Source organism: Lepidochelys kempii, chromosome 8, assembly GCF_965140265.1.
Source record: "Lepidochelys kempii isolate rLepKem1 chromosome 8, rLepKem1.hap2, whole genome shotgun sequence".
Classification (NCBI taxonomy): domain Eukaryota; kingdom Metazoa; phylum Chordata; order Testudines; family Cheloniidae; genus Lepidochelys; species Lepidochelys kempii.
In genome coordinates, this window is record NC_133263.1 from 66,614,611 (window position 1) to 66,639,155 (window position 24,545).

The window sequence follows — 24,545 nt, forward strand, 5'->3', positions numbered from 1 at the left end:
ACAAAATAAGTATGTCCAAGCTACCGCTCAAATATCAGTACCTCTACAAAAATAGATGAGCTGGAAGATCATTTTTGGTATTAGAATGATAGGTATTCTAGCCTATTATTAAGATAAATTATATAACGAGCATAAGACAGCAAGAAGGAAGTGTCAGTTTATGGAATAGATTATGTCCATTTACCTTTGCATATGCCTTTCCACCTTTTAACTCCTGCAAAAAGAAACACACACTAGTAACTAAAAAAGTCATAAAAATTTAAAATACGGACGCTCCCTGAGTTATGCAAGACCCAACTTATGCAAATCCGCATGTACAGAAAAAGCTCCATAAGCTAGAAATAGGAGGGTTTTGGGGTTTTTGTTTGTTTGTTTTGTTTTTGCATGTAATGGTCAGGTATACATTTCCGACTTATGCAAAACTTGAGTTACGCAAGGCATTCCGGAACGGAATGATGGCGTAAGTCGGGGAGCGTCTGTATTGCCTTTTTGAAGGAACCCAACACGTACACATATTTTAAGAGATATCTGAACACAATATTGCCATAGTATTAGTCTGTTGTATTGCTAATTGTAACAGGAACAGACCTTGTGTGCTTCTCCCAGCTTCTTCTCAGGGCTACCCAGGGACCCAGCAGGAAACCAAAAGAGATCACCAGGAGGGGAGGGGAGAAGTAAACTGAAGAAACCCAACTTCTCCCCATCCAAATGGTGAAAGGGTGTGGATAACCTCCATCACTGTGGGGCCCACCAACTACATACCCTGGTTTGTGAAATAAGCATTTTTGCAAAAAAACAAAATTTCTAACACCTACCCCTGAACGTTGAGGAACCAGCTGGTAATTAAATAAAAATACAAAAGTCATCCAATTTATTTTCTAGTGCATACAGTCGGATGGCTCCCAAAACAAAACAAAAAAATCCCTGCTGCCTTCACAAAGTCACCTCAGGAGAGACAGCCAGCTGTTCAGTACTACAGCACCAGTTTGTTTCTGCTGCTGGGGTAAGAGATGCAGGAGATGCCCTTCTGGAGATCAGGAAAATCAAGCCAGTACATGGCACAAGTTCAGGCCTCTAATGGTATGTCTACACTACAACTGTGAATGAGTTTCCCAGCTCAGGTAGACAGACTTGTGGTTGCGGGACTTGAGCTAGCATGCTAAAAATTGCTGTGTGGACACTGATTCTGGCAGAGACTCAGGCTAATCACCCAAGCTCAAGCCCATCTGAGCCACTAGATTTGAGCTCAGAAAGCTAGCCTGTGTCTTTACTGGAGCCACAATGTCCACACAGCTATTTTTAGCATAGTGCCTTCAGCCCTGCTAACACAAGTCTGTCTACCCCAGCTGGGAGGCAATTTCCCAGCTCCAGTGTACACATACCCTAAGCTTGCTGCTTCTTGCTCTGGACTTCTATGCACTGCATCAGTCACTGACCAGGAAGAGTTGGGCGTTTCCCAGGAAGTGAAGCCAGCTGTTACTGGATGAAAGAATAAGCAGTTTAAATATATTACTTGTCCTTGAGTTCTTGTTTAAAAGTGAAGGCATTACTGTTTCCTCACTCTAATCTTTTCAAAAAACTCTGAATTCCCACAGCAGTAGAGAAGATCTGTCTCTGGCAGAGTAGAAAGATGCAGTCACCTTGTTACAACTGCCAGAGGTACAACTGAACACATTCAATCTGCTGGCTCCTAAAAATTTCTGCTACATTTAGTACCTTAATATAATTGAAGATAAGTTTTATAACGTGAGAGAGTTTAATCCTTCTGTAACTATGCTGAAACTGCATCTGCACTGACCTACCTTGGTTATATTACAACATAAATTATTAAAAGAAAGTTATCTTGTTTGATAGCTATCTGAAAATACCAGTGCATATATAAAACACTATGAATGTTCCGTTTGAAATCATACAAATTCTTTGGGCTTCATATATTAACATCATACTTGAAAAATCATATGACAAAAGTAGCAATGTACTTATGCTGCTTAAGTTGTGAACCAGCAAAACCACTTAAAAAGAGAGTATGCTTGTGTGCTTCTCCCAACTTCTTCTCAGGGCTACCCAGGGACCCCATTAGGAAGCCAAGAGAGATCACCAGGAGGGGAGGGGAGGGGAGATCTTGCACACAGGAGGTGGTTCTTAGTTCAGAACTAATTTTAAAATTAATCATAGCTGGCTGTTATGCCATTTAGCTTGCATAAATTATGTTAATTGTTACAGCCCCCTCAAATTACAATATGTGAATTAGAATTAAGTAACCAATGGTCAGATGACAAAACTATGTTTACTAATAATGAGTATTTTACGTGGCTACAGGTACAATTCATTTCCTAATGTCTGCTAGCTCTATAAAAATACACAGGAGAGTAGCAAATGATGAGAGCTACTGTGGGAAAAAAATTATGGTCTAGAAGAGGAAAAATGCTGTTTTTACCTTCCGTACAGATACTCGGCAGATGGAAGGATCCAGAATGCCTGTAGTGGCACTGGCACTCATTTTACACATAAATAAGAACTTCTTCTTCCAGTGAACAGAGTTTGCCTGCACTACCTCCCTGCAAAAAGGAGGCGGGGAAGAAAAAAGAAAAAAGGAGACAGACAGCCATTATAAACAAACATCTAGAAAACTACATAGGCAGTCAAAACCACAAAAGACCACTGGACAAATTGACGTAAACATTCTTGCTTGTGCCACTTCAACTCAATTACTTATCAAAATCTTTGTTAAAATGTCTTTATGTGATGAAAAATTAAACAAACTTCTTTTTCCTTTTTAAAAAAGAAAAAGGAGTCTAACCATGTTCAGTACTTCCAGTGTTTAGTACAGCTCTTGTGATAGGCACAGCGCAACATGCTGCGTGGGAAAAAAAAAATGACCACTAAGTTTTCATTTTCATAGAAAAGCTGCATCTCAACCATGCAAGAGTATACAGACTTGACACTAAGAAGAAAGATGACTGGACTAATTGTTAGGTCAGCAGTAAGGGAAAGGATTTTATGTAAATTAGTTCATTTACTGTGCCTAAAAGTGAAGAGCTAAAGCCAACTAGCTTAAGTTAGGCATAACACAAGGAGGAATTGTACAAGCTTCCCCATACGGTTTTGTGCAAGACTAATTAATCCTGACATGTAACATCCCTGCCATTCCACTGAGGGCTCTAACATGACTGGTGGCCTCTAAAAACAACTCTTTCCATTTGACAAAACGGAGAAGTTAGTAAATGGAGCTCTGATGACACCTGAGCAGAATTTCAATCCTTATCTTTATGTTACAAAGACAGAAGACAAATGCATTCACCCACTGCCCCACCTGAGACTCTTACACATTTACATATGTTTCTTGCTTTTTTTTTTAAAGTGTTATTTGATTTTGTTTTTAAAGACTTTGAAATATGTCAGTTAGTTGAAGGTTCCTTCATTTAACCTCAAAACAAATACAGCACAGGAAGTGGAAGTAGAAGCTTCCCTACACTCTCCTGCCCGTGTGAATCACTCCTGACATGGCCAGGGGAAAATATAGTTCCTTCTTACCAAAGCAGAGAATTACAACCATGAGCTTTCTGTCTAGGTGCAATACCAGGGATTTCATGTCTGAGTGAATAGGAAGGATGCAGTCTTTCTAGTCATCCTTTAGGAGAGTTTTCCTGGTCACCAGCAGTGGCAGACTGATACCAAACTCTTTATGTTAAAGGGAATTTACACATTTCTCTCAAAATAGTAATGAGCATATGGATGAAGTCACAAAAAAAAGAACAAAATAAATATTGTAGCATAAGAGATGGACATTTATTTTAATATTTCTATTAAAAACAAAGCCAGGAGGCATGGCACTGATTACCTTAGTGACCATTTGTTCAATCAAGTCACCTGTTCCTAATCACAAAGAGAAGAGGGGGATAAATCTAGGGCCCTTGTGTTGAAATATCTTGTTAATGACAGGTTTCAGAGTAGCAGCCATGTTAGTCTGTATCCGCAAAAAGAACAGGAGTACTTGTGGCACCTTAGAGACTAACAAATTTATTAGAGCATAAGCTTTCGTGGGCTACAGCCCACTTCACTGGATGCAGAAAATGGAACATAGAGTAAGAATACACACACACACACACACACACACACACACGCACACAGAGAGAGAGAGAGAGACAGAAAGCGGAAGTTGCCATACAAACTGTAAGCGGCTAATTAATTAAGATGAGCTATTATCAGCAGGAGAAAAAAAAACTTTTGTAGTGATAATCAAGATGGCCCATTTAGACAGTTGACAAGAAGGTGAGGATACTTAACATGGGGAAATAGATTCAATATGTGTAATGACCCAGCCACACCCAGTCTCTATTCAAACGGAAATTAATGGTATCTAGTTTGCATATTAATTCAAGCTCAGCAGTTTCTCATTGGAGTCTGTTTTTGAAGCTTTTCTGTTGCAGAATTGCCACCCTTAAGTCTTTTACTGAGTGGTCAGAGAGGTTGAAGTGTTCTCCTACCGGTTTTTGAATGTTATGATTCCTGATGTCAGATTTGTGTCCATTTATTCTTTTGCGCAGAGACTGTCCGGTTTGGCCAATGTACATGGCAGAGGGACATTGCTGGCACATGATGGCATATAGCACATTTGGTAGATGTGCAGATGAACGAGCCCCTGATGGCGTGGCTAATGTGATTAGGTCCTACGATGGTGTCACTTGAATAAATATGTGGACAGAGTTGGGATCGGGCTTTGTTGCAAGGATAGGTTCCTGGGTTAGTGTTTTTGTTGTGTAGTTGCTAGAGAGTATTTGCTTTGGTTGGGGGGCTGTCTGTAAGCAAGGACTGGTCTGTCTCCCAAGATCTAGGAGAGTGAGGGATCATTTTTCAGGATAGATTGTCGATCTTTGATGATGCGCTGGAAAGGTTTTAGTTGGGGGCTGAAGGTGACAGCTGGTGGAGTTCTGTTATTTTCTTTGTTGGGCCTGTCCTGTGTAATGGGTCATTACATATATTGAATCTATTTCCCCATGTTAATGAATCTATGTTCCCCATATCCTCACACCTTCTTGTCAACTGTCTAAATGGGCCATCTTGATTATCACTACAAAAGTTTTTTTCTCCTGCTGATAATAGCTCATCTTAATTAATTAGCCTCTTACAGTTTGTATGGCAACTTCCACCTTCTCTCGCTCTCTCTGTGTATATATATAATTATATATCTTCCTACTATATGTTCCAGTCTATGCATCCGATGAAGTGGGCTGTAGCCCACGAAAGCTTATGCTCTAATAAATTTGTTAGTCTCAAAGGTGCCACAAGTACTCCTGTTTTATCTTGTTAATGTTCATCTTATATTATTTAAAGCTATTTGAATAGTTTAGTTTTTGAAAAGACAAATAAGACTTTGTTTTAACTGCTTTCTTTTATCTTGCTACTTAATTTTCTTCCACTGTTGTGCAAAAACAGAGTAGTGATGCATCAAAGCTCTGCTAAGCAATCCAGCCTCAAAACAAAACAGTAATACAGTAACTTTGTATTATCTGAAACATGAAAGCTCTACTTACATTTGACCTACGAAGACTTAGAAAAGTATTGCTTACCTAATACAAATTAGTAAGCCTTTTACTGAATACCGCTTCAAGTTCTATTTTATGTAAGATCCCTTGAGTTTCAGCAGGACCTGATTTATATTTATCATCTGTATGAACAGCCAGTAACATCCTAAAAAAGTTCCCAACAAAAGTTTGATTTTAACACCTAGAGAGCGATTTGAATTGAACTTGCCAAGGCTGGGTACTATGGAAAAAACATCAAACTTGTCAGTCAGTAAAATAGGTCATCAGATGCTTTTTACATGAAAGTAATTTGAAAGCATTAAAAGAAAATGAAAACTAGCTCGTGAAAACAGAATTAACTAGTTATAGTGCAGTGTCACAGTCAATAGTTAAGATTTCTACTATTAAAAATTCTTGGGCTGGTTTGTTTAGGGGGAAGGGAAGGTGGTTATGGAGTTTAAAAAGTTATTTATGGCTTTTATACATTTCTCTGCTACACACCGATGCTTTTTACATTTGTACTGATGTAGTTACTATTAAGATAAGTAAATGAATAATTAAATGTGTTCTTTTCTTTTTAATTGTATAGTCAGAATAAACTTTCTCTTCTAGACACATTTACTTCTCTTTCTTTTACATACCCAAGTGAAAGCCATTTAGATAAAACAAGAACTTTGGCAGGCTGTTTTAAGTGAGCACCAATAATTCGTTTGCAGTATTGTTGTAGCCATTTTGGTCCAATGATATGAGATAAAAGATATTACCTGACCCACCTTCTCTATTTGACCAACTTCAGTTGGTGAGAGAGATAGGTGCAATCTTGGTTGGTGATTTTAATAGCCCCCATTCTCAGGTGGGGGGTACGCTGATTTGGGTGACGATGGTGAACAGTGACTAACAACGACTTTGTTGATTCACAGTGCAAAACAACATAACACATTTCTTTCTGCTAGATGGTCAAAAAAGTACTCGCCCGATCTTTGCTCGGTCAGTTCGCTAGGCGGCCATTCACAATCAGTGAACGGTATAGTACTTGATAACTTTCCTCATAGCCAGCATAGACCATCACTTATTCATATTGGGCTCCAGCAATGGGTGCCTCCCCAAACAGCCTAGTGTGGCCTCGCCTATGCTCTGCCCCCAGGCCAGGCCCCCTCCTGCAGTTCCCAACACTCTGCCCTGGCTGGTCCAGGCTGGTTGGGGCTAGGCAGTCTACCTCCCGCAGGAACTCAGGGAGGCTGATGCCGGGGCTGGGTCCTTGCCCCCCAGCACACCGGGGCTGGGTCCTCACCCCCCAGCCGCCCAGCACTGGGGCTGGGGGCCGTGGTGAGAGTGCTCTTGGCTTCTGCAGGGGAGGGGAGCAGAAGATGAGGGGGAGGGGCCATAGGCTAGTCTCCCCCAACAGCCAGGTCACCAGCCACCCATGGCTCCAGCTACACATCATTTGAAACTCAATCAAGCATTAGTGGAATTTCTGCAAGGCAGACTGAGAAAAGTTCTGTGACGCACTGGAATGTAGCCTGGTTACCATTCCATCACATTGTATCCCAGTCGATGAAGCCTACCATTGATTTCAAGGAGCCATTTATAAAGCCACATGTTTAGCTATACCACAGGACTGTCATCCAATTTACACTCCTTGTCTGAATGCTGAACACAAAGCCTTGCTCAGAACATTTGAATTATCTGGTGACCTGGATATCACTGACCGCCTGACAGTCTCTGGAAGGACTCTACTGAGAAGCTTGACTTCACCTATTCCAGCAGCTGGGCACTGTTCAATAACCTCCAGGTCAAAATCGCCCTCTGGTTAAGTCCAGCCAGGTTGCAAGCCACCTTATGTGGGTAGCAAACATCCCGCTGGAGAAGCGACTCAAATGCAAAGTATATGATGAATGGAGCCAACTTCAACATCGGAATGTGGGTAGAAGTTAACCAGAGCCATTCATGGTTGACAAGCTAGATAAGACCCTTACCTCCATCAAGCTAGGCACAAAGGTGGGCTATGATAACATCTTGCCAGAATTCCTCAAGCACCTAGAGGTCACAGTGACTTACTAACTTCTACATAGGGGACATCAACGAGAAGAAGTTACCATGCACTTGGTGTCAAGCAAAGATTATTGCCATTCTTGAGCCGAGAAAGGACCCCTACAACATGTCGAGTTACTGCCCAATATCCTTGCTGTGTTTCAAGGTGTTTGAGCATTTGATCTGCCAACAAATTGCTCCAGATTTGAACTATGTCTTCCAAGTTGAGCAGGCTAGGAAAGGACACAGCACCTGTGATCAAGTCCTGGCCTCGACCATCTTTATCAAAAATGGTTTTCAAGAAAATCTAAAGACAGAAGCCATCTTCTTAGATTTGACCACAGTCTATGACACAGTTTGGCACAGAAGGCTTTTATTTAAACTCTCTCGAGTTGCCCCACTTCAGGCGGTTGAAATAATAGAGCTCTTTCTCTAAAACAGGCAGTTTAGAATACACATGGGCAACTGCTGTAGCTCTTGGAAGTGTCAGATGAGTGGCTCCCCTCATACTGTTCAATGTGTACATCAACCACCTGCCAGCTACACTCTCGCGCTAGTTCATCTATGCCATGACATCTGCTGCAGCTACCAAGCACAGTCCTTCTCAGAAATTGACAAGGCCTTGAATGAAGATATGAAGCTCCTGGCAGACTATTGTAGTCAATGGTGCCTGCAGCCGAGCTTTTCTAAGACCATTACTACATAATAGTATTCCACCTGCATAATGCAAGCGCAAGCCACGAGTTGAAAGTTTTCCTCAATGGTCAATGCCTGCAGCATGATCCAAACCACAGGCGTGCGCACGGGTGTGTCCAGGCACACCCTAATGCCCTGAGCTCCAGCTGGGAAGGCTGCTCCTCCCCCTCATCCACTGGAGGCTCGGGGGGGGGGGCAGGGGGAGGAGGCTGCAGCAGTTGCAGGCAGTGATGGCAGCAGAGCCATGTTTACATTGCTGCTGCGCTGCTGGCCCCAGCGGCACGGGGTGAGTGGAGTCGGCCCAGGGGCCCAGCTCCACTAATATTTGGGGCCGGGTGTCCCCACCTGCCGCCCCCCCCCCCACGGCTCCCCCAGCTCCCTCTTGCTACCCCCACACACCTCCCTGGGCCCTTGAGCAGAGCATCCCTGCCTCTTCCGTGCAGCTCCATGCTGCCTCCCTGCAGCAACTGCTGCCGCAGGGTCCTAGTACCCCCCATCTCCACTGCCAGGGCCTGTCCTTCCACCTCAGACCCTTCCCTTTTCCGGCGGGACCCTCCACCAGCACAGGGGGCCCCCCCGCCCGCAGTCACCACTCCTGCCCCATGCTGGACAAGGAGGCAGCCCCATCCTTCACCTGCAGCGAGGCTACAGACAGGAGCAACAGCAGGGGAGGAGGTGCACACAGCACCCCCTGGCACCAACCACGGGGGGAAAGTGAGGGATTCCTGGACCTGAGAGGGGCCCTAGGAGCACATGCAGTGATAGTGGTGGGGGTGAGTGTGCTGCGGGGGGAGGGCAAAAAAAGGGGGGCTCCTCCCCCAGAGCTTGCTGCTGCCGGCAGGAAAAGGGCTGGGGGGAGTCCTCCTCTCTGGCCCCTGTCCCAGAGCAGCCTGCCTGCACCCTAAACTCCTGCCCAACCCCAGAGCCGATACCCCCAGCCAGAGCTCTCACCCCCCCACCACCCCTTCAACCCTCTACCCCAGCCCTGAGCCCCTACAACACCCCAAAGACCTTATCCCCAGTCCCAGCCAGAGCCTTCATCCCCCTGCACTCCTACCCTCTGCCTTAGCCCTGAGCCTAACACCCCAAACCCCCCCAGCCGCAGAGCTCTCACCCCCATACTCCTACTCTCGCCCTGAGCCCCTCCCACACCCCACACCCCTCATTCCCAGCCCCAGACAGAGTCCTCACCCCTTACACCCCTACTCTCACCCTGAGCCCCCCCACACCCAAATCCCTCACCTGCAGCCACACCTCACAGCCCTCACCTCTGCACCCCCTCCCATCTCCAAACTCCCTCCCAGAGCCTGCACCCCAATCCCCTGTCCCAGCCTAGGGCCTGCACTCCAGACCTCTCCCTCCCAGAGCCTTGGGCAGGTGGGAGGCGGAGTTTGTTGGGGTGGAGTTTGGGCGGTGGCAGGTTCTGGGCACCACCAAAATTCCTACAAACCTGCCACCCCTGGTGACAGGGTCCCTCCCTCCCACCCACGCAGGATGTATTTGTTGCCTGTACAAACTTCCACAGCAGCTACACAAAGTTGTTGTAATTGTGTCACACAGCGAACCCCATGCTGCTACCATGACCCCTCTTGGCCCCCCACCCACCCAGGCCCGCCTAGCCAATCGCCGCCTCTCCAGCGCTACATGTGACCTTTGTTGACTTACATCAGTCATAGTGCTCTTCCAGCACTGCGCTCCAGCTTGGTTGGCACTCTTTGCACCTGCCCCGTGAGTGCCATCATGTCACTGGTCAAGGGGATGTCCAGGGGGTGTGTCATAACCATACAGCTAAGGGTAGCCTAGAATTCCTCCTTATCTGTAAGGGGTTAAGAAGCTCAAATAACCTGGTTGGCACCTGAACAAAGGGACCAATGGGGAAAGAAGATACTTTCAAATCTTTGGGGGGAAAGGCTTTGTGGTGTGTTCTCTGGGGAAAGCAGAGAAGCATCAGGTCAAAAAAACTCCTCCTATAAACCATCTTGTACAAGCCTCTGATATTACAAAAAGAGTAAGTAAATAAGGCAAGGCGCATTAGGGAGCACCTCCTCCCCTTTTGTTGTCATCTTGTGAATTTTCCCTTTGCTAGAGCGAGGTTTATCCTGGTTTTTTGTAACTTTAAAGTTTTGCCTAGAGGGAAATCCTCTGTGTTTTGAATCTGATTACCCTGTAAAGTATTTACCATCCTGATTTTACAGGAGGGGATTCTTTTACTTTTTCTTTAAATAAAATGCTTCTTTTAAGAACCAGACTGATTTTTCCATTGTTCCAAGACCCAGGGGTTTGGGTCTTTGATCAGTTTGTAACCAACTGGTTAGGATATTATTCTCAAGCCTCCTCAGGAAAGGGGGTGTAAGGGCTTGGGGGCATTGCTGGGGGAAGAGGAACTCCAAGTGGTCCTTTTCCCTGGTTCTTTGTTAAAAGAATGTGATGGTGGCAGAATTACTTAAACCCAAGGTACAAGAGAGAATTTGTGCCTGGGGAGTTTTTAACCTAAGCTGGTAGAATAAGCTTAGGGGGTCTTTCATGCGGGTCCACACATCTGTACCCTAGAGTTCAGAGTGGGGAGAGAACCATGACAGGGTGGGATTTGGTGGGGACTCTGTTCTGAGCAGCGGTTTGGTAAGGAGGCTGGGCCGGTTGGATATGGGCCAGAGAGTCTATGGGGCAGTCAGGGGATGGGGAATGGGGGCGTTGGATAAGGCGCGGGAATCCCAGGGGGTCTGTCAGGGGGCAGGGGCGTGGCTAGGGGGCAGGGCAGTCGGGAGAGGGGGGTTGTCTCTGGAGGGAGCGGTCAGGGGACAAGGAGCAGGGGAGTTGGATGCGTCGGAGGTTCTGGAGGGGCCTGTCGGGGAAGGCAGGGAGCAGGGAGCGGCTGGATAGGCGTGGGAGTCCCAGGGGTCTGTCTGGGGCCGGGAGTGTGGATAAGGGTCGGGGCAGTCAGGGGACAGGTAGGGCATAGGGTCCTAGGGAGGCAGTTATAGTGGGGGGAGGGTCGTCTCAGGAGGGGGCAGTCAGGGGACAAGGAGCAGGGAGGCTTAGATAGGGGGTGGGGTCCTGCGGGGACACTTAGGGGCAGGGTCCCAGGAGGGGGACAAGGAGCAGGGGGGTTGGGAGTTCTGAGGGGGGCAGGACTCCCTGGGCGCACACCCTAATGAAATGTACTGTGCACTACTATGATCCAAACCCAGTTTACATCAGTGTGACTGGATAGATCATTAACATATCACAACCATTTAAGGAAGACAGCAGCCGAAGTCAGCACTCGGAACAACCTGCTCAGAAAGTTGGCCAGTTCAACCTGGGGTGAAAGCACCTGGATGCTTAGATCATCAGCCCTTGCCCTCTGCTATTCAACAGCGGATTACTGTGCTCCTGTCTCGTCTCACTCGAGGCTGGTGGACGTAGAGCTTAACAAAACTATGTGTATTGTTACTCTGACTTTAGCCATGGCAACAAAAGGTGCCTGTATCGATACTTAGCAACATAGCACTGCCCCATATTCATCACGAAAAGGTCTCTGTCACGCTGCTTGCCAAGATCCGTGAGAATAGCAACCTGCCGTTGTACGCAGACCTCTTCGACCAGATACAGGGCTAATTATAAATATTTGCACTGTAAAAAAGATACATCTACAATCTACAAGTCGAAGCATGAAGGGGCATAGGAATGTTTAGCTTATCTGGCATGTAAATACCTTGCAACACCAGCTACAACAGTGCCATTCGACTGCCTCCTCTCACTTTCAGGTGACGCTGTAAGTAAGAAGTGGTCAGCAATATCTCCTGTAAATGTAAACAAGCTTGTTTGTCTTAGCAATTGGCTGAACAAGAAGTAGGACTGAGTGGACTTACAGACTCTAAAATTTTACATTTTGTTTGTTTTTGAGGGAAATTATGTAAAAAAAAAATCTACATTTTTAAGTTGCACTTTCATGATAAAGAGATTGCACTACATACAGTACTTGTATGAGGTGAATTTAAAAATACTATTTTTATCTTTTTAGTGCAATATTTGTAATTAAAATATAAAGTGAGTACTGTACACTTCGTATTCTGTGTTGTAATCAAAATATACACTGTATTTGAAAATGTGGAAAAACATCCAAAAATATTGAATACATTTAAATTGGTATTCTATTATTGTTTAACAGTGGGATTAAAACTGAGATTAATCATGATTAATAATTTTTAAAATCTAGTTAAGCGATTAACTCAAAACAAATTGAGTTCACTGTGATTAACTGACAGCTCTAGTTGCCAGACTTTTAAGTTGTTATAAAAGGATGGGGTAAAGGTGCCATATCAGTTGCACATATGTATCATTAAACTGATGATTTTACAAGGTTTAAAGGCTACAAAAATGTGGATTCCCACCATAAGGGATTTACAAAAAGCACCATTTATTTCCCTCAGATAGTTACACCTATCCATTTCAGAAAACCACTAACATTCCATTACACTCCAGTAACAAGATAATCAAAACAAACAAACCAAAAAAAAAAAGAACAATTTGACTTGAATGGTTCTTACTCCAAGTGTTCCACACAGAAATTTTGGGTATACTGAGTCCCCAGAGAAAATTCATATAGGTGTCAAGAGACAGCAGTACAAAAATAGAGACAGAATTTGGTATCTGTAGGGTTATGGGGAGAGAAGTGGGGACGCAGCATCCAGAGCAGTTTATGTACATAGGGGTGTCCCTTGTATCCTCCTGAGAGATCATGATGAAACATTCCTAGAGATAGTCTGCAATCCTTTCATGAGTGTTTTTAGGGATGGCTGCCTTATTTCTTCCTCTATGATAGAATGGGACTGGAAAAGACAGACTGGAACAAATTGGAGAGGAGGAGGTAGAAGGGGTGAAGGATGGTGGGAACTAGCAGAAGAGTCTGTGCTTACTAGAGAATTATTCCAAGCCCTGGAGAGGAGCAAACCCAAGATTCCCTGAGTCTCACCATTCCAATATTGTCAACAAATAACTGAAACCAGGAGGTATAGTGCATCTCTCATCCTGCTCTACTGCTGGTCCACACAGAATATAACAATCTATGACTGCTTGCTCAAGTGGACCATGCAGTGGATTTAAAGTTTTCTACCCTGCTGATGAACCATCTGAATGTCAATATGATGCTGCAGGATTAAATTTTTTTGTTTGCTTTTTTAAAGACGTAGGAAATTGCACATAAGAAAGCTACATTAAAAGATTATTAAATGACAGAATTAAAATGGCCTGTGCAATCTTAATCCAGCCCTCTTGTGCATAAGTATTATGATAATCTTTAATTACATGATAACGTATTATTTTTTCCATTCAGTGCAGTGGATGGACCTAATCTGGAGATAAATCAAGGTTATGCAGTGAAGAAGACTGCTGTCTGTAGGTCTCCTGTTTCATTTGTTGCAGAAACTGGAAGATGTGTAGTCAAGGAGGCAGGCGACTGCAGAAAGAGAACTGAGGACTTGTGGTTACAGCAATTGAATGCTGCCCTGGAGAACTGGATTCTATTCCTGCTTCTGCCACAGAGTTCCTATATGATGCTATGCAAATCACTTAACCCAAAACTGTTCACAGGTCATAACTAATTAAGTAAAAAGAAAAGGAGGACTTGTGGCAGCTTAGAAACTAACACATTTATTTGAGCTTAAGCTTTCGTGAGCTACAGCTCACTTCATAGGATGCATTCAGTGGAAAATACAGAGGGGAGATATATATACACAGAGAACATGAAACAATGGGTGTTACCATACACACTCTAAGGAGAGTGATCAGGTAAGATGAGCTATTCCAAGCAGGAGAGCGGGGCGGGTCGGTGGGAACCTTTTGTAGTGATAATCAAGGTGGGCCATTTCCAGCAGTTGACAAGAATGTCTGAGGAATGGGGGGGTGGGGGGGTGTGTGCCAAGAATAAACATGGGGAAATAGTTTTACTTTGTGTAATGACCCATCCACTCCCAGTCTTTATTCAAGCCTAAGTTAATTGTATCAAGTTTGCAAATGTGTGGTTGCTGGTGAGTATTTGCTTCAGGTTGGGGGGCTGTATGTAAGCAAGGACTGGCCTGTCTCCGTTGGAGAACACTTCAATCTCTTTGGTCACTCGATTACAGACCTAAAAGTGGCAATTCTTCAACAAGAAAAACTTCAGAAACAGACTCCAAGGAGAGACTGCTGAATTGGAATTAATTTGCAAACTGGACACAATTAACTTAGGCTTGGATCCCTGGTCTCTGGAGGGGAGGAGGGGTGTCTGGGCTCTGGATGGGGGCCTGCGGCTGGGCTTTGGAGGAAGAGAGGGTGCAGGTATATTGGCTGGAGGGAGAACAGCAGCTGGGCTCTGGGGGGGAGGGATTGTGGGTGACTCCCCACAGAGCCCAGCTGGGGGGCCAAAGAGGGCAGAGAAACAGGAACTAGGTTGTCATAGGGGTTTCTTTAACTCTCTACTCCTGGGGGAATGTGTGTGCATGCATCTGTATTTTTACAGATATACTTGCTGACAGGTATTTTGAAATAAATTACCAAAATAATTGAAACTAGCATGATTATGTAGTGTTAACTTGACAAATTACATTTGCAGAATTTTAAAATATTGTGTACAGAATTTTTAATTTTTTGGCACAGAATGCCTCCAGGAATATACAATGAAGAGATAACAGTGCTGAAGAATAAATATTTTCCAACAGCCTGAACTTTTACCTGACATGTCTATTTTCCCCTTGAGCTCAGTGGGACTATTGACATATGAAAGTGTTTGCAGGATCAGGGATTTAATCAGTCACATAATACAATTTAGCAAGACAGTTTGTGGATATAAGACCAGTTGGATCCATTTGGCTTATAACACATATACGTTGTATTTTACGGTCACATTTTGCTGACAAATGTAGATGCTATCTTAAGGTGTTGATATATATTTGGCTCTTTTGTAATCTCATGTTTGAAGAAATAAGTGTTGGGAAGGAAGTGAAAGGCATTGACAAAGCTGTTTTACTGTTCTTAAAAGGGAAGATTTCCAAAGACACAGATGGCAGTTAAGCACCCAGTCATTGGGAATGGAGCACCTAACCCCATTAAGTTTCTCCCAAAGCAATTATGTTACCAGACATTGGGTGAACACTTAAAAAAAAGCTGCATAGGAGACAATATGGTTAATTTATCACACATTTGGAAAATTTTGTATATCATTCCTTGAAACATTTAACAGGCTTCCCTGAACATCTTAAAATGCTATAAAGTTAACTACTTTCAGCACAATTACCAATTCTTAAAAAATACTAGTGCAGTTTGCATTTTATTACATTAAACAATAAATGCAAATAGAATGCTCATTTAAAAAAATAAAGACTAAGCTAGTTTGAAAAGTCTGCTGAACATACTAACCCCTTCATTTTATTGGTACTTGTCACGGTCAGAAACAGGATACTGAGCTAGGTGGGCCATTGGTCTGACCCAGTATGGTAGTTCTTATATTCTTATTGAAAAGATTTGTTGAGTTTACCTCTGTAGGAATAAAGCAATTCATTCTGGAGCCAATAGCACTGACACTCCCTAAATTGGCATAAAAAGGACTATTGCAGAGGAATTCTATACCTTCCTCTACAAGTACAGCAACATATTTGTCATTCATCCAACTCTGCAGGCCAAACTTTTAGAGACCTGCATTCTGGTTTCCTGTAATATGAGCACATAACTTACAGCTCATTACCATTTAAAAACCACACTCCAAAGAGGGGGGGAAAAAAAAAAAAAAAACTAAGGAGGCTCATCCTCTCAGGTCCCAATCTTGCAATTCAGTGCATACTTGTGGATCCCTGCTCCCACCAGGGAGCCCCACTAAGTTCCTTAAGAGCTGCCCAAGTACATCACATTGCAGGATCAAGACCTAAGGCCCCTCACTCTGAAAACACTTAGACACATTCTTAACTCACATATGAAAATTAAGAATGTGTGTTTTCAGGATTGGGGCCTCACTTTGACATCACATAGTGATAAGGGTGTGAGGTAAAGGAAGGACAAGGCTTACAACAACATATGCGTCTGTTTGGTTGTAGTCTATTGTCTTTTAACATAAAGAGATTTCCCAGATGATATACTGTACATCAACTAGAGAAAGTGAGTAAGGCTATGTCTGCACTACAGAGACTATAGCAGCATAGCTACGGTGCTGTAACTATGCTGGCAAAATTGCATGGTGTAGAAGCTGCCTATCGTGATGGAAGGGGTTTTTCTGTCATTGTAGGAACACCCTTACCCCGAGTGACAGGGTTAGGTCAGCATAGCTATGGCACTCAGGGATGTGGATCATGTACACCTCTGAGTGCCTTAGCTACATCAACCTAAATGTTAAGTGTAGACCAGGCCTAAGGCAGTAGCGTCTGCCTATAAGACTAGTGGGATATAAGCACCTAAAGTAATCAGCACATGAAAATTATCATCTTACTGCTAAAGCAAAATCATTCAGCAGTGTGTTAAACAGAAATGAGATGAGAGTAAAGTGTTGCTGGTCTGAAGTCCCTCCTCCCATCAAAAAAACCCTCACCCCAGTTACTTGGGACTACACTTCTGTGTAAGGTTACAGTTGATTCAGAAGTGCACGGTCCAAAACTCCATTTTGGTGGAATTATCTGTGATGCTGACAGACCCGGTGCCAGCTCATGCCAAGGCCCCAGGCCTAACAGAACACCATTAAATGCATGGGTGGAAACCAGTCTGGTTTACTTGGGGGTTAGTATAGTAAACACAGATATTAGTGTAATAAAAATGTATTTAGACTTCATGGAATGCTAGTAGGAGACTGCATGTATGAATCCTACTTATAAGATCTGTATCCATGCTATAAAAGGTAATACTTATGTGTGTGTATTCTATAACTGTAAAATGTTTGTTCTGAAACTCAACTGGGTGGGGTGGGAAATTAAAAAACACACTTTACCTAATACAAAATGCAGAAGACCCTACAGAAGGTGTCACCTGCTGACCATCAGGAAGGATTACTGAATCCAAATGGGCCACTGTAGAACAAAGACTCTGTCAATTGCTCCACCCCAAAGAGAACTGCTCTTATATGCAGAACTGCTCATCCCATCAGCTTGAACTCTATGGAGGGGGGACGGGGGGGCATAAAAATCCCTTAACAGAAGGAATTGGGGTCTCTTTATGCTATTTGGACTCCGAGGGACAAAGATTCTTAAACATAAGCAAGAGAGCCTTATGCTGCTTGGCATGGATCAGCCCTAATGGATATACAGAGCTGCTTATTATACAGATGCTCCCTGGGTTACACAAGACCTGACTTACGCACATTCACACCTATGGAAAAGGTTCCATAAGCCAGAAATAGGATTTTTGAGTTGCGGAAATGTTTGTGTAACGTATGGGTATACTTTTCCGACGTAGGCAAACTTCAAGTTACGCAAGCCTTTCCAGAACGGAACAATTGTGTAAGTCGGGGGGCGTCTGTATAGCTTATATAACCCTTTAAAATCTAAGGCTGTATCTCATTTGTGTGTGTGCATTTCCTGTTTTAACCTTGTAAATAAGGATCTTATTTCTTTTCTTAGTTAATAAATCTTTAGTTAATTTATTACAGGATTGGCTACAAATCTCTTGGATTTGAGATCGGAGTACAATTAACCTGGGGTAAGTGACCTGTCCTTTGGGACTGGAAGTAACCTGAACATTGTGATTTCTGGTGTAAAGTGACCATCTTATCATAGAGTCAAGCTTGCCTGGGTGGCAAGATAGATCGGAATGCCCAAGGGGACTGTCTGTAACTCCATGTTAAGGCTGTATAGTGCTTGAGGTGTTTACACTTGTTACTGGGCTAGTGAAATCTAAGTACAGAACTCACAAACAGGTTGGGGTTTGTGCCCTGCTTCTCAAGAGTCTGCCTGGAGGTTGGTATTCTCACTCAGGAGCCACTCCAGGTAACGTAACTTCATCCTCATAAAATACTTCCATCCACAGAATCAAAACAGATAATTCAGTGAAGTCTGTGACTCACATATATTGTAATTTAATAACAAGTATTGAATAGCAATAGAATTTTTTTACACTAATTTCTAGCTGTCCAGCCTTGAAATAATTCAGCAAGTAATCATTTTGGTAATGACATTAAAGCAAAGCTGTAATCCATGATGTGGACAAATAATATATTGGGGTTGAATATTTATTCTCTCAAGAATTTACTGAACAAGTTGACAAGCCAAAATAGAAAGAGTTTATAACTGCCAACACTGCAACTTCAACCTGGTATCTGGAAAGATAAAAATCAAGTTATGTTCCATCTCACATACCGTCAGCAGCAAATAAATATTCTACAGTCAGAACTGAGCTGACAGTTTTGTTGCTGACGTATGAGGCAAAAAGGAATCCAGCTGTCTTTCCATTAATGGACACTGCTGACTGCAACCATGTGTTGCACTAACTGGGTTGCAAGGGCCTGAATATTCTTATTTCCACTCTTCTACATAAAACTGTCCTTCCTTTCTAGTCATATTATGTTATGTAATATATCAATTTCACTGACAAGAGAACGCAAGTCAGAATTTAGTTTAAAAAAGTCTGCACAGGAAAAAACAGTACATAGTCACGTTACACTAGGCGCTAATTTTCTTGGCTTTCTGTCTACAACATTTCTGCAGACAGACAGACTTCCATATTCTTATTACATTAACATTCTTGTTGATCGATATGGAAGAGACTGAAGAAAAAAAAAACCCACTAATGTGACTACAGTAAATAAGTCTACATTCCTGTGAGCTTTTAAAGTCAATACAACTTTGCCCTTACTGGAGAGTCCATGCTTTAGAACAGCATGACTCTTATTTAGAGAGACAGTGTGTCTCTGTATGTGTGTACACTATTACTTTCTAACCTAGGAAATAAACAGAAATTTGGGTAAGCATTTATGGCAAATCACTTTATCTAGCTGAAGCCTATCCAAGCCTTTATCTAGCTGAAGCCTATGCTAGCTTCTTCCAAGCTGTTGCATCACCCTAAATGCCATGTCTATATGGGAAGAGATGCTCTAAAACCCACTGCAAAATGCCAGCAAAACTTGCAAGAAACATTTTTTTCAAGAGCTTCAGGGATGGACACCTCACTTCTGAGTCATCTAATCTTTCTGCAGTGGTTCATTAATCGCTATTTCAAAATGGGTAATCCAATCATAAGCAATAAATAATTTAAGAGCAAGTCCACAATGAGGACGCTCCAACGGTAAAGTGCTGCTGTCACCTTTGCGCAAGGAAAGGAGTATATTGCATGCTTAAGTTTAGTACTTTGCACTGTACACCCCCATAACCCAGCCAACACGCACAGTAATCAGTAGAGCCCTGAAAATCTGCGGATAAGCGGATCGCCGATCGGATGCGGTACCCGCGCAGGACTCTAGTAATCACCAAGTATATTCAATAAAAGGCTCAACTGCTTGCTCTTCCGTGTTTCTAAGTTCAGAAGCTTGGTAAGAACAAACAGAAAGACACTATGAGATGGATGAAATTGTTACCTTCTTGGCAAACGTACAGTTACCATGATGCATGCACTGGAGATAAAGCAGCAAAGTGACAACTCGTAAGTGATGTACTTACAGCGCGGGCTGGTGGGTGAAGGGGGTGATAAGCTTTTAATTCTGAGCAGAGGATACTGCTTTTATCACAAGGCTACAGCGACAGAGGGCTGCCAGGCTGCTGGGGCGGGGGGCCGGCATCCGAGGCGCAAGGCTATTTGGAGGCAGAAGGGCTGCACAGGCGGGTGTTTGCAAGGCGCTCCGGAGCAAGGCGGCTGCACCGGTCTCTGTGGCGCGGACGGGCTTGCACGCCGACGGGGGAGGTCTGCATGCACCGCTCGCCTGACTAGTGCCCGGGGCCGGGGCGCGCAGGGGGCCAGGCACCTACCGGGAGGACTCCCCGCTGAAGCTGCCGCCGTCCAGCAGCCGCACCTTGCAGAAGAGGATGCCGTTGACGAAGGGCACGGAGGAGAGCTCGTCCAGCTCCAGCTCCACGCGGAACTTGAACTTCTTCTTCTTCACCATCATCATGAAGGCCATGGGCGGGGGCCGGGGAGCCGCCGGGCGGGCCCTCAGCGCCTCGCCCCGGCCGGCCGCCGCCCGCCTGCAGCGCTCATGGCTGCTGGGACGGGCACGCCCGCCCCCTGCCCACGGTGCTGCCCACCCGGCTCCCAACGGCGCCTCCTCCTGCCGCCCGCCCGACCCGCTTACATGGCAGCCACCGCCTCCCTTTCAAACCAACCCGCCTCCGCTGTCCGAGGGGAGGGGGCAGCGCCGCGCGGAGCCCCAGCCAGGGCTGCAAAGCCCGGCCCTGCTGCCGAGCCGATAGCCGCGCGGCCGTCGGGCGAGGCTCCCTTGGCGGGCGGGCGGGCGCCCCCAGCGGCCCAGGCCGGCCGCGCAGCCAGCTGAGAGGAGGAGGGAGAAAGAGAGCGGGAGGGCGCCTCCACGCACGAAACACACGGCGGGGTGCGGGGCTGAGGGAAGCGCTGGAGGCGGCGGCTGAACCGCCCGAGCGTGCTGCGCTGCCCTAGGGCCGACGGCGGGGTCCCCAGACTGAGCCCAGGGCTCCACCTGCGGCTGACGCCCTGCGTCCTCAGCTCCCTGCAGCGCGCCGCTCCGCCGCCGGGCTGCTGCGCGCGGCCCTAACACCTGAAGCCCTGCCTGGGGGCACCTGCCGCGGGGTGTGAGGTCAACGAAATCTTCAATCCACAGAAAACCGTCCCCGCCCCTGCAGAGCCCCCGTGATCGCTTCATGTATGCAATGGAAAGCATAGGGTGGGTGTGGGGGGGTGTTTATCTACACCTTAAAGTGCTGGCAGCTGCTTGACCTAGCACAGGGGTTCTCAAACTGGGGCCTGGGCCCCCTCAGGTGGCCGCGAGGTTATTACAGGGGGGGGTCGCGAGCTGCCAGCCTCCACCCCAAACCCTGCTTTGGCTCCAGCATTTATAATGGTGTTAAATATATAAACAAATGTTTTTAATTTATAAGGGGGGGGTCGCACTCCGAGGCTTGCTATGTGAAAGGGGGCACCCCTACAAAAGTTTGAGAACTACTGACCTAGCACGCAGAGGTGAAAGTAAGCCGGTACGCCATGTCGGAACTGACCAGCTTCCTCAGGTTGGCACTTTAAAGGTCTTGGGGCTCCCCACAGCAGCTGGAGCCCCAGGCCCTTTAAAGCACCACCAGAGCCCTGCTGCCGGAGCCCCTGGGGTAGTGGTGGCAGGGCTTGGATGGTGATTTAAAGGGCCAGGGGCTCTGGCCACTGCTGGGAACCCTGGGATAGGTCATCACATCAGCCACACTATCAGAGACTCATGCCCCTGCACATCTACCAATGTGATATGTCATCATGTGCCACCACGGCTCCTCTGCCATGTACATTGGCCAGACCTGACAGTCTCTACACAAAAGAATAAATGGACACAAATCAGACATGAAGAATTACAACATTCAAAAACCAGGTGGAGAACACTTCAACCGCCATGGACGCTCAATTACAGACCTAAAAGTCGCAATTATTCAACAAAAACCTTCAAAAACAGACTCCAATGAGAAACAGCAGAACTAGAATTAATCTGCAAACTGAATACCATTAAATTAGGCTTGAATAAACACTGGGAGTGGATGAGTCATTACACTAACTAAAAACTATTTCCCCATGCTAATTTTCCCCCTACTGTTACTCACATCTTGTCAACTGTTTGAAATGGGCCATCCTAATTATCACTACAAAAGTTTTTTTTCCCTCCTACTGATAATAGCCCACCTTAATCAATTGGTCTCGTTAGAGCTGGTAGGGCAACCCATATTTTTTCATGTTCTCTGTAGATATATATATATATTGTATTTTCCACTACATGCATCCGATGAAGTGGGCTTTAGCCCATGAAAGCTTATGCTCAAATACATTTGTTAGTCTCTAAGGTGCCACAAGTACTCCTTGTTCTTTCCACATCGACAACATTGGTGTTTCCAAATGCAGGCCACCATCCTACAAAGGCTATGCTTGCACTTTATGCCTGGGAGTAGACCCAATGAAGTCTTATTTAGCATGGTCCCACCACTCAGCAGAGTTGACCAGCTGCAGAGGAAGCAGCAGGTTGTATCCCTTTCAGTAGCATAAAGCACGCTGCTACGTGCTGGTGCTCTTTCAGTGTTTCCCAGGGCATTTTGTTGGTGTGGTGCAGCTCACTGACCCCACCACAGAAACAAAGCCCATTATTTTCCTAATGGTGACAATTCTTAAATGTAATATTCTGTAGAAGTTATAGAAAAATAAAACAGATTTGAGTTCAGTTAAAGCAGCGTTTCCCAAACTGTGTTCTGTGGAACACTGGTGTTCCACACAATGCGAGTAGGTGTCACGTGAAAGAATCTAGAATTTAATTTTGACTCTTACACTTGATTTTTGTACTACTTTATAGGCACTTTCCAGTTAGAAATTGTTAGTTCACGTTATTTTAAATTTGTATTTTTGCTTTGTTTTATAAAATAAAATATATTTGAGCATAAGTAACGTAATTCTTTATTTGAAAAACAAACCACTACAAAATAATTTTATAAGTGTTCCATGGCCAAAAACATTTGGGAAACACTGAGTTAGAGGGTTTAATTGTTCACAATTTTACTTTATTCTTGTGAGCAGATTAGCAGTTGAAACTTCAACTCTGAAACATCTAGACTCCTTGGAGCTCTAGGTTCAAATCTTGGCAGAGTCCAGTTCTTTATCTTTCTATAGCAGCTTACTCTGTGTAAGGCTGGCACTTTACAACTACATATATTTTTGCCCCAATTTCTGACCCCTATATCCCATTCTGACTCTACCACCTATCTTCCTGCAGTAAGTTACCAGTAACACATACCAGAGCTTTGCTGGTTGGCTTCTCAGTGGAAGAGAAATCAGTGACATTTGAGTCTAGGTATAAGCTACGTAACTTGTTTTGATCACCCATATACATCGGTCCCTGCACAAAGGGAATTGTACCACACAATATTTTTTCTTAAGACTGAACATTTGCTCACTAGGAAGAGCAACTTGTAAGATGGTGTAACACCACCATCTGGCGACACCTGCTGTAATATGTTATGCTGAACAAAACCTAGTTGAAGCTGGTGGGTGTAATATCATCCAGGATAAATGTATAAAGCAATTGAGCACCTTTAGGAAATAGAGAGCTGGAACAATAGGAGCCTCTGCCACAAACTCAGGCCACATGTAAGGGTAGAGTAGAAATTGAGTCAGGGAGACCAAAGAGTTTACCAAGAGTCTGGTAACAAACACAGGAGTGATAGATTGATAGGATTGGAGTTCTGTGCGTGTGCGGGAAAATCATCCCAAACTCAGTGAAAGCAGTAGAGAGCCAAGGGCAGCCAGAGAAGGTAACCCTGAGACAAAAGTTAGAGTGCTGTTGGGTAAAGTGTTGGCTGGAAAGATGTTTGGAAGCTATAGGAAGCAGGTTGGCTTACAGAGCAGGGGGACTTTCCTAGTCAGATAGTCTATAGGACCGGGGTTCTCAAACCGGGGGTTGGGACCCCTCAGGGGGCATAAGGTTATTACATGGGGGGGGTCACAAGCTGTCGACCTCCACCCCAAACCCCGCTTTGCCTCCAACATTTATAATGGTGTTAAATACATTAAAAAAGTGTTTTTAATTTATAGGGGGAGGTCATACTCAGAGGCTTGCTATGTGAAAGGGGTCACCAGTAAAAAAGTTTGAGAAACACTGCTATAGGACAACCGAGTAAAAGCTGCAAGGAGCAGGGAGGCTGTGGCAAGGAAGCACCTGGTATACAGTAAAGAAAGCTGTTGCATTTATGTTGAATGGTTTTATTTCTGAGTTTGCTAAAGATTATTGGTGCAATCAAGAAATGATGCCTTGAAGAGAGGTCCTGAACAGACTCTAGGTCTGCTGTTTAATTCTTCCTGCGCTAGGGATGAGCAGCCTACACAGGTCAAAAGGTTTCTGTTTAAAAACCATGCAAATTAAGATAAGGAAAATTCTATTGTAATTGAATGATGTACATGTAGGTCTGATGTGAGTAATCTACAATATTGTTAGAACTACAGTATAATTATTTTCTCCCCATATTATAGAAGCTCCTAGGGCCTGATGTAAAGCCCACTGAAGTTGATGGAAAATGTCCCCATGACTTCATTCGTCTTTGGATCAAGGCCTAGCATAGCTCAGTAAATCAGCTTCTTTACTGCTAGCATATGTTTATGTTCTCAGATTTGTGACTTGGAGAAAGTGTCTTTCATTTCCTTAGTATAGAGAAGATGGGTGAGGTT

General features: G+C 44.6%; 2 protein-coding genes across 6 annotated transcripts in view; one reads left to right on the forward strand and one right to left on the reverse strand.

Annotated features, from left to right (window-relative positions):
- The window catches only part of HENMT1 (HEN methyltransferase 1), a 72,562-nt gene extending 54,678 nt beyond the window's left edge, over positions 1 to 17,884 (forward strand). For 2 of the 4 annotated variants that reach the window (XR_012160356.1, XR_012160358.1), the window contains one exon: positions 2,449 to 2,519. Coding sequence is in view for 1 of the 4 variants with exons in the window: in XM_073356838.1 (XP_073212939.1) it covers positions 13,572 to 13,834 (263 nt within the window). In the remaining 3 variants the exon portion in view is untranslated. Of the gene's footprint in view, positions 1 to 2,448; positions 2,520 to 13,571; positions 17,785 to 17,835 lie in introns of those variants that run through there. The other 2 variants (XR_012160357.1, XM_073356838.1) reach the window with 2 other exon arrangements.
- The window catches only part of EEIG2 (EEIG family member 2), a 40,608-nt gene extending 19,695 nt beyond the window's left edge, over positions 1 to 20,913 (reverse strand). The window contains exons 1-3 of one of the 2 annotated variants that reach the window (XM_073356842.1): positions 20,144 to 20,913; positions 2,438 to 2,558; positions 185 to 214 (exon numbers count right to left, since the gene is read on the reverse strand). In XM_073356842.1, the coding sequence (XP_073212943.1) occupies positions 185 to 214; positions 2,438 to 2,558; positions 20,144 to 20,295 (303 nt within the window). In that variant the 5' untranslated portion in view covers positions 20,296 to 20,913. The remainder of the gene's footprint in view (positions 1 to 184; positions 215 to 2,437; positions 2,559 to 20,143) is intronic. The other variant, XM_073356843.1, reaches the window with a different exon arrangement.
- Positions 20,914 to 24,545: the final 3,632 nt, after the last annotated feature.